The sequence below is a fragment of the Garra rufa genome, chromosome 8 (assembly GCF_049309525.1).
Source record: "Garra rufa chromosome 8, GarRuf1.0, whole genome shotgun sequence".
Taxonomy (NCBI): domain Eukaryota; kingdom Metazoa; phylum Chordata; class Actinopteri; order Cypriniformes; family Cyprinidae; genus Garra; species Garra rufa.
The window spans coordinates 35,053,369-35,063,758 of record NC_133368.1 but is presented as its reverse complement, the minus strand read 5'-3'; the positions used below and the strand labels follow the sequence as shown (position 1 = coordinate 35,063,758).

General features: G+C 38.4%; 1 protein-coding gene across 1 annotated transcript in view; it reads left to right on the top strand.

The window, feature by feature from the left end:
• The first annotated feature begins 235 nt into the window (after nucleotides 1-235).
• The window catches only part of lrp1bb (low density lipoprotein receptor-related protein 1Bb), a 414,599-nt gene continuing 404,444 nt past the window's right edge, over nucleotides 236-10,390 (top strand). Inside the window, exon 1 of the mRNA XM_073845088.1 lies at nucleotides 236-329. Coding sequence (XP_073701189.1) covers nucleotides 236-329 — 94 coding nt within the window. The remainder of the gene's footprint in view (nucleotides 330-10,390) is intronic.

Here is a 10,390-nt window from a genome sequence, read left to right as displayed (position 1 = left end):
TCTCTTTCTCTCTCTCTCTCTCTCACTCTCACTCTCTCTCTTCGCTCACACTGTCGCCTGCAAGCTCATGTATGCGTGCGCCTAGAAATCCATCTGAATGCGAGGAGTGAAGGAGGGTCGGTGCGCTCTGCAGACAAATTTCACTTGTCATTCCTGAATAACGGCGCTCTACCGGAGGGCTGGAATCGGACTTCAGTAAAAGAAGTGCGGTGGCCTTCGCCCTCACTCAGCAACGATGTCCGAATATATCCTCACCTTACTCGTCATACTGGGATTCGGGGATATATTCTCAAATGTTCAGACACTGAGGGACGCTGATTCAGAGCAAGGTAAGACAGACGTAGCAGCTCTACAATCAAACTTGCGCTCCCGGAGCATCCTATAATCTGTCAGCGCATCTCGCCATGCGTCTGATGTCGCTACACGTTTTTGATGCGAGGCGAGCATTTCCCCCGAAATGTTGCATTGCATTGAATTGAGAAACAGTCAGGTTGAGGTTAGAATGTTTTACTCGCGTGTTGTAGTAGTCGATGGTGCAATTCAGTTTCTGTATGTAGTGTCTACTGTGTAGGCTACCAGCGGTGTGCTTGGATAGAACCAAAAGAGTATGGCTCAAGCCCTCATAATCATATTGTGATTTTTGACAGTATGGGGTATAGAAAGGATGTAGAGTCAAGATTTATTGTGGAGAAAAATAAAAAACTAAACAAGAATGTAATTAATTGTTCGGTAAACGCGTATTTTGTAAAGCGAATGAGTTTACGGAGTAATATAGGCTACAACGCAGTGCATATATTTCAAATGTAAAATAACGATTGTTGTTATTAGTATGAGTCGTCTTATAATTTGTACAATATGAGGCATTTCCAGAGTTCCTTGCATTATTAAAAAAAGTTTGTTTGCTCTGATTTTTGTTATCACTTATGTGCATTGTATTATTTCGAAATAGTTTATTGCCTTACTTTAGTGTGATAGTCTGATAGTGTGTTGTGTTTGTATGGGTGTCAGTGCTCTGTCTGTTTTGGCTATTGGTCAGTATTTGCAGAAAAAAAAATCCATTTTGAGCTCAAATGAAATCATCATATGACCTTCTGTTGGACCATCTTTTTCAGTAACAAAATGATTTTAATTGCCATCATGGAATGCCTGAAATATAGTCAGTGTATTGTTACATCATAAAGTTCTGGCAACTTCTCATCACTATCTTCAAGCTGCCAATGTTGCACGTTTCTGGAATATTACAATGTCTTCCTTACATGGCTTGCATAATGTAAGCTTCTGGCTGAAGAGTAGCATTTGTGAGTGACACTGTCAGAGAAATCTAAATCAATAAGGGCAGATATTAATGAATCTTGATGTGGGGATCAGTGAGTCTTAAACTAGTTGCAGGGTTTTTGTTCACTTGCAGCAAATCCCTGTTCGCCGTCGGATTGAGATAAAGCAAAGATTGTCAGCTTGTAGCACAGACAAATCTGTCAAGATTGTTTTCCCCTTGTGCTCTCAATGCTAGACGCGAGATGAAAAAGAGATTCTGGTTTCAAGTAACATATTTGAATGCATGCACAATATAAAGTACAACTAGGCAGTTATTGGAAGGTTGTCTTTTATAACCCATAACAGCATTTGTAAACGAAGGTCTGGAGAGTTTTGACTTTCGTGTGACGACAAGATTTATAATAGTGTATAATTTGATCAATTATTTAAAAGGCTTATATATTTTTAAAAATCCATGTTTGGTTATGTAACTCGAGCCTTCGATGGATGACATTCACTACAGTCGACAGTTCTTTAAAAGATATTTTAAACCCTTCAGGTTGTTTTGTTACGTCTAAACCATCATAGATAATTTACCTTTGACCCTTAAATGTAATTCTAAGTGATTGTCTGCTTTATATGTCATGGTGTTTTTTTTTATTTATGACAACATAAATTCAACATGGCTGCACATCTTGAAGCACCCAGTACCCTTTGAATATATTCTTTTATTATCATTTATTGCAGTGAACATGTAATATTTGATTTCCTTGTGATTTAATGAATACTTAATGCATCAAAGGGTTAACTCGAAAGAACTTAGCACACATGCACTGGGTCTTTGTGTCTCTTCATCCAGGTGTGTTCGCAGAGAAAAAAGTGCTATTTTCAAAAGCTGCATATTCATCATATCAGTTGAATGTAAATGTCACAGTGCCCTGCAAAGAGATTATCTGAATAGTTGTACTCTGAGGCTTGTGTTCTCCTGCTAAGTGCTTGCATTCATATCTCCATTGTATGATACAGTGTCCTAATTCTCAGCACTGCTCATTCACTTATCACACATTATAAAAAAATGATGACAATCGCAGCGGAGTCATCAGTGTGGTTGAGTGACATAAGCTCTTTTAGGATGCTTGATAAAACCGCAGTTTCCACAGTCTGTTTAGTGAACCTTTAATCATTGTTTGCCATCTAATCCAGTGTATCGCAGCCAAGAGTTTACAGCACCGGTGCAGGCAGATGGAAAGGCATCATTGAAAAGTAGTTTACTCAAACCACACTTCATTATATCAAACCCTCTTTTATCTTAGCGGCGACTCTCGCCTTCAGATATTTATCGGCTATTATAAACAGTTCAAGGTTGCTGGAAATGTTTCCCTCTTTAAGAGAGTATAGCGTGCCCCAAAAAGCAGGTTAAGCACTATCCTTTTCGTAATGAAATCGGGAGGACGCCCCCAGAGCCTAATTAAATGAGATTATATCTAGGCATGCTGTGCTGGCGTATTGTCCAACTGTGATTTTTACCTGGTATTGGAGGAAAGTCAATAAAGGCACAAACAGTGATTGTTCAGATGACCCTGAGTCATGCAAAGGCAAAGCTGATCTGTTACACTGCACTACACTACACTACATAGGGGAAATGATTTAGAGAAACTCAAGGAAAGGGCAGATGTCATTGCTCTAATACGAAACCTACGGAGCTGCTTACGGAGGCAGTAATGTAGGGCATGATCGTAGCCCTCCAGATGTGGAGGCTGATTTAAATGGTAAGCAACTTAATTACGATGGCTTCTTTGACTATTTTTCACCAAGTTTTTTAAAGCAGCAATTTCATGGTGTACTGAGGTGAGCAGAAGTATAACAAATGAATCCAAGATGGGAGATAATGAATTTTAAAGTTTTGTTGTATTATACAATAAGTATTAGTAATTATGTTTGATTCTAAAAATTATTTTATTTTCAAACCTGATTCATGTGTGCCATGTGTTTTTATGCATATTATTAATAGGCACTTGGCAGCATGCTAATTCAGGATAATTGGGCCATTTTTTTCATGAAATGATGTTTCATTAACAAAGTTCGGGAGAAGCGCGTCAGATACTTAGCGTAAACAGCACAAGAGGAGCCCACTCAAGTCAATCAGCGCCATAGGTTAAATACAGCTGACTCACCTCCATTCACTTGATGGTTTATCAGTAACCCTCCACCACCCCATCTCCTCACTCCGAGTTCTCACTACTCCTATTGAGGGGTACTCTGGGTTCGGGCCATCCCCGAGCTCGGAGCCCTTCACCGGACAGCACGCCAAACATGCATTTCTATTCTCCGGCTAATTATATGTAAGCGCGAACTCGTGAATCTCAAAAGTGTCCTAATTTACCTGAATTCACACCTGGCAAACAAATATTGAAATCAATTGACTCATGTTGAGCGCTATTTGTGTTGCTGCCTTTGTAGAATATTCTAAATCAGTAAATTATGAGCTTCAGTGATGGTTTGGATGCTTCCTGAAGAGTGGCCACACACTAGAAGATTTTAAGGCTGATTTTAAAGGGTTAGTTCCTCCAAAAATGAAAATTAGCCCATTATTTACTCCCTCCAAGGCGTCCTTGGTATATGACTTTCTTCTTTCAGACGAATCCAATCAGAGTTACATGAAAAGAATCCTGACTCTGTTCGACAGTACAAAAGAAGTTCAATAAAGTGCATCCATCCCCAATAAAAAGTGTTCCACATGGCTCCGGGGGAAGCATAGAGGCCTCCTAAAGGGAATCGATGTGTTTTTGTAAGAAAACTGTCTATTATTAAAACGTAGTAATCACTTTTCTCTGGCTTGCATTAACTGTTGTACACGGAAGCCATTCCGGATGGATGACGTAGGATGTATGTTGTATGCACAACACATATGTCCTACGTCATCTGCCTGGAACATCTTACATGCATGATATTTAGCGCAAGCTAGGGAATTAGCTATAAAAGTGATTATTACATTTTAAATATGGATATTTTATTTACAAAAACGCATTGATGCACATTATTCACCCCCTGGAGCCGTGTGGAACACTTTATATTATGGATGGATGCGCTTTTTGGACTTCTTTTGGACTGTTGAACAGAAACACCCAGCCACTGCAATCATAAAGCTTGCAAGATAATTTTTAATGTAACTCCGATTGGATTTGTTTGAAAGAAGAAAGTCATATACGCTTAGGATGCCTTGAGGGTGAATAAATAATGGTCTAATTTTCATTTTTGGGTGAACTAACCCGATTTGCACCTCCAGACAATAAGATGTGGCCTGATTTGAGGCTCATCACAAACAATTTTTGGTCCAAAAAATCATGTCTTGTGTGGTGTAATTTCATTTAACTGATCCCGATCAAGATGAAGTGTATTAAACATATTTACTACTCTTGATCAGGCTGCTTCTAATGTGATACACTTTTTCCAATGAGAGTGACAAAGTGTCTTCTACTGGATGTTGACATGACAGCAGAATACTGAGAAAGAACATCACCCGTATTCTTTTTTTGTACTTTGTTTTTCACTGTGAACACACCGCACACCAGGAGAGCCAGCTGACAACATTGATTGTTCTTTATTAGTTTTTCTTCTCTAGTGTCTGTGAGATCTCGTGTCACTAGGTGTGTTTCCATTACAGATTTGCACAAAACTTTTTTTTTTTTTGCAATGTTTTATAAATGTCGGTAAAAAACTGTTGTGAAATGACTCCATTGACTGATGTTTTGTGGCTAAAGCGCCGTTTTTTCCTATCGCGATAAGTCATGGCGATGGATGTTGGTAGGTTTACATATGCTGCAGCCACCGCACTAGCCATTATTTTTTAATCGTAGGAGACGTAGGCATCTAGAAGTGTGTAGAGCCGCTTCTGGAATGCTTTTGAAACTAAAACGAGCCACAATGCGCCTGGTATAAACACAAGCATTGACTAAAGTGGCTGTTATCAGCTCCGCAGACTTGTGCAGTGTAAATAAGCGGTCATGCAAGCTTTAATGGCAAGGCAAGCCCCTCATTGAGTTGTCAAAACTTGTGTAAGCATCCACATATGAGGTGTTTTTTTGCATTATAGAATGATCATGTGACTTTTATGTATGCAAGGTGACGTGTAAATGCGGAAAAGCCATTTCCATTGCAGTTTTGCAAAATATTCCTTCAATTGAAAAACCACCTCATGACTTTTTTGCGATATGCAAGTTTTTGAGAAATTTCCGTGTTTCCATTAGGTGTATTTTCAATTTGATTTGAAGGGTAATGGAAACACAGCTACTGTGAAATCGTTCCCACAATCCACGTCTGGTCAAATTATCTTGTGTGCGCATTCGAAGGATATAAGGCTAAAAACCGGTTTAAACTGTCTTCATGTCTGTCTCCTATGGTTTTAAAATCGGTTAAGATTTGAAAATCCTCTAGTGTGTGGCCAGCCTAAGGCTAATTTACACTGCATAGACAGATACCAAGAAATGGCAAAAGACAAGTTCATCGGGTTTTGTTGGATCTGTGTGGTACCCCTGTTGGCATCTGTTGCCATTGGTCTGATTTTTAATTTTTTGCCAATTGAACATGTTCATTCAGTGTTTGTTGGGTCGAGGAGTGTGTGAGCAATGACGTACTGTAATCTGGTGATTATCGACAGTGGATGGCATCTGTTGATTAAGTGTGATTTTGGTTTTAGAAGGCAGAACCACTCGGTTTTAAAACAGGGTTGTGGTTGCACACCACATCCACCCTCAAAAGGCTGACCTTCTCAGGTTGGTCTGCCTTTATTTTCATAGGTGGTTTGTGTGTCTGGAAAGTTTTACTTCAAAAAAAAAAAAGTGTGTTATATATATATATATATATACACCTGCCATATGGAACTAATTTACAGGCTGTTTCTGGGAATAAATCCATGCCTCAGCTTCAGGTGTTTCCTCCTTCCCAACCAGGTAATTGGTCCAGTGGTCTCAGTCTCAGTCAGAGCATTAAAACAGCCTGCTTGATGGATGACCTTACAATTATCCATGTGATACTCTATAAAACGGGAAGCAATAAGGCATGCTAATCCCGAGCTAAAGCACTTGCTGAAAAGGGGTTTAAAATGACAAGGGAGATGACAAAGCAAAGCACTTGGGTTCGGGTAAGAGCGGTAGCCTTGCGTCTGGAAGTGATTCATCTAGCACCTGTGTGGCAGGCTTCATTGTTTTTGTTGGCGTTCTATTGCACGCCCCATTTGGTCCGATTGAAGTTCGGTTGAAGTTGGCCACACATTCAGCTGAGTCATTAAGTGTTCTGACCTTTGACGGATCGAGTGGTTGCGGCTGAGCTTTGTTGGAGCTAATCCTGCAATACGCAGGTAGTCTGCTGGCTCATGTCATCATGTGCATCTGTATTTTATGTTGACATGCTGGAACCAGCTCTGTGGAAGCTAATGGAGAAGGTCAAAATGTTTTATTGTACCACAGGGTTTTCCATCCAGTCGGCAGGGTCCAAAATTAACTTTTTGCCTCCCTTGCCAGTTTGAATTGAGAATTTTCCAGCCATAAATATGTTTTACACTTTTTAAATTAAAATAAATATTTTTGTCAGCCCTGTGATGAACTGGCCATCCACTGTGTTTCCCCACATAAGCCAAATGGTTTAAAAAATGGATAGGATGGATGTTATTATATCCTTTATTTAACCAGGAGAAGCCCATTGAGATTAAAAATCTCTTTTGCAAGGGAGACCTGGCCAAGATAGGCAGCGAAGTTACATCACAACAGTACATACATACAAAGACAAAATAAAAACAAATAAATAAAGAAAGAAACAGTTTGAAGCCCAATTTTTACAATGAAATCTCAGTTAAAAACATTGACATGTGAGTGAGTCCAACTCGAAACATCTCATTTTTGACTTAAAAACACTCAAAGGAATCAATTTTAATAAGTTTTAAGTTGTTCATGCAGCAAATTCCATGTGAAGGGTGCAGAATAAACAACATGTGCCTGAAGCGTGAATCCATATTCGGAATGGCACGGAAAATGAATAAGGTGATCTATGGAGGGACATGGTTAGCCGCTTGCTAGCAAAAGCCTGTTACATTACAGTAGAGCTGCACGATTCTGGCTAAATTGAGAATCTGGATAATTTTTTTTTTGTTTCAAATAGAGATCACGATTCTTCCACGATTCTGAACTAAACTAAATAATGTATGACCAAATATTAATTGATGCAGTATATTTAAATGTATTTAATTAATTTTAATGAATTACTAAACATTTTAAAATGTATTTAAAATATTTTTAATACACCAATTCTTTATATTAAAAATATGAAAAAGTGGTTTGAATGAATGATACTTGTATCATTACTAGATGATTTAGCGTTTTTGAAGGAATCTCTTGAATGAATGATTCAATGACAGACATTTTTTAACAGTTACTTGTTGCCACCTAGAAACATGAACGCTATTTGAACCCGCCTTAGTTACTGTTGCTATGTCCGACAAACAATGCCACTCTCACACTATATACAATCACGCTGTGAAAAATACATCGCGGAGCAATGGGAAACTGACAATAATCCGATAGACGAGACAGAGCAGGTTACTTAGGTATGAAACAAGGTCTCAGCTGTAAAATGTTGTCATTTTTTAACCCTTTGAGCAGTACGGTTACACATATGGGATTTAGAACGTTCGGTGACATCACGCAACTGACAAATTTAAACTGCGCTTTGGCGCGCTGGCTGGCTCTGAGCCAGAGATGGACGAGCTCTGCGCTTGTCATATAATCACAACTATGCAGTGTTTTTAACCACATAACGCTTATTTTAGGTTTCAGACATTTAAATACACATAAGTACTAGTAAAACAAGACATTTAGAGTTTGTAAAATGCACACATATGTATATGGAAGCAGCAAACAGCAATCTATTCAAATATAATTTGACGATGTGTTTTATTCATATCACATACACATAGTCTAAGTCAGCGGTTCCCAATTCCAGTCCTCGCGACCCACCGCTCTGCACATTTTGTGTGTTTCATGCATCGCTTCTGACGTTTGTTCTATTCCAACGTTACTGCCCTTCGAAGTGGACATCAAAGGATATTCCGCCATTATTCATTAGTTCGAAGCGAGCGTATGTGTTCCATTTGAAGGTCATTAAAGTGTGCGAGACGTAAATTTAAAATGCATTTATTTACAGATGCACTTATGTCACACTTCTCTAGTAAGTTTCATCTGTGTGTGTGAAGACGCTACATGCGGTGGCGTAGCGCAAATATGTGAATGAATGTTTCGAAGTATAGTAAACAGATTTCCCCCGCTTAGGGAGCAGGGTGCAATGAACACTTTGCAGGGACCATGTCAATCGGATCGCAGTTCCTGCACGGACCACACTTCTAATGAGCTGGTTATCTGAATCAGGTGTGTTAACTAAGAGAGACATGCAAAATGTGCAGAGCGGTGGGGCGCGAGGACTGGAATTGGGAACCGCTGGTCTAAGTAACTAAAAAGTTCACTCTATTCCTCTTCCAGTTCACCAGCCACTTACTTTCGTGTATTTCGGGAGAAACGGATGAATGTACATGCTGTAAATCCGGCTGACAGGACTCTCTGAACGGTAGCGCGAACAAACATGGCGGCACCCATCTCACATTACAGATTACGATACAGATCATTTATATAAGGTTTAAAACGACGAAACACACTAATTCACACATATTTGTGAATCGGAATATCAGATAGTTCATGGCATGGTAAGCAAGTGTGTGAGTATTCTAAATAAAAAAGGAAAATTGATTATTAATTAAGATGTTTTTTTGTGATCCCGGCTTAACATTGTGATGTCTGTCAGCCATTGGAGACACTCTTTTATTTACCTGCCAAATCTAATTTGTACTTGTTTTGGGCTCTCTGAGTGTTAACTTTTGAGCCTGTGTCCTAGTAAAAAGAAACAAGTGTAGAAATCAATGAGTACTTGAAATGTATTCACGTCACAGTGGCCGCTGCTTGAACATGGATTTTGGATGCTTTTAATAGCACAGTCAGGAGAGTGCATATGTTGTTATAGTTTGTGGATTTATGCACCCGTTTTAATTGGATCTGGACGTTTTTTGTTTTTTTTTAGAAAACAGTCAGCTGTTAAATCTGGTATAACACATGGTGGCCTGTTATCGTGGGTGAGGGCTTGGTGAATTACTTTTGGGCTAGGGTGGAGACCCTGTGTTCAGACCGGTGTGTGTTTTTGTGCTTTCTCACTGTTGAATTAATTATTCAGAGGTTTAAGATTAAGCTTTTTGTGAAATGTGCAGCATAAGTAATTTGATTAATGAAGTAGTGGATCTTCATCTCTCTCTCTCTCTCTCTCTCTCTCTTTTTTTCAGTCTGTCTTCTTTTCTCTTTTCCCTTTTTTATCTTTAGTGAAGGGGTACCAGTCATTGTAAAACATAACTAGAATACATGGAAAGGACTCAATTAAAATAAGACAAATCAAAGGCAAAGTGTTATCCGTATGAAATAATTTATCAGTATTTATTATTTTTTTCTAAAGACTGAATTTTATTCTTAATGAGCAAAACAATGTGCTTACTGAGAAGCAAATGAAATTAGGAATTTATCTCTTGATAACAGCAAATACATGGACGAGTGCCTTCAATAAGAAATTTTGCATATTTATAGCGGCATGTGAAGTTTGGGAACGCCTTGCAGAATCTGTGAAAATGTTAATAATTTTAACAAAACAAAGAGAGATCATTTTAAATGCATGTTATTGTTTATTTAGAACTGTCCTGAGTAAGATATTTTACATAAAATATGTTTACATATAGTCCACAATGCAAAAACTAGCTGAAATTATTAAAATAACCCTTTTCAAAAGTTTGGGTTTTAATACTGTGTCCCACAAATTCTTTAGTTTTTCAGTTTTTTTTCAGCATTTTTGTGTTTTTGAACCCTTTCTGTATGACTGTATGATTTTGATATTCTTCTTTTCACACTGAGGACAATTGAGGGACACTTATGCAACTATTACAGAAGGTTCAAACGCTAACTGATGCTTCAGAAGGACACACGATGCATTAAGAGCCAGGGGGTGAAAACTTTTAAACAATATATATATATATATATATATATATATATATATATAT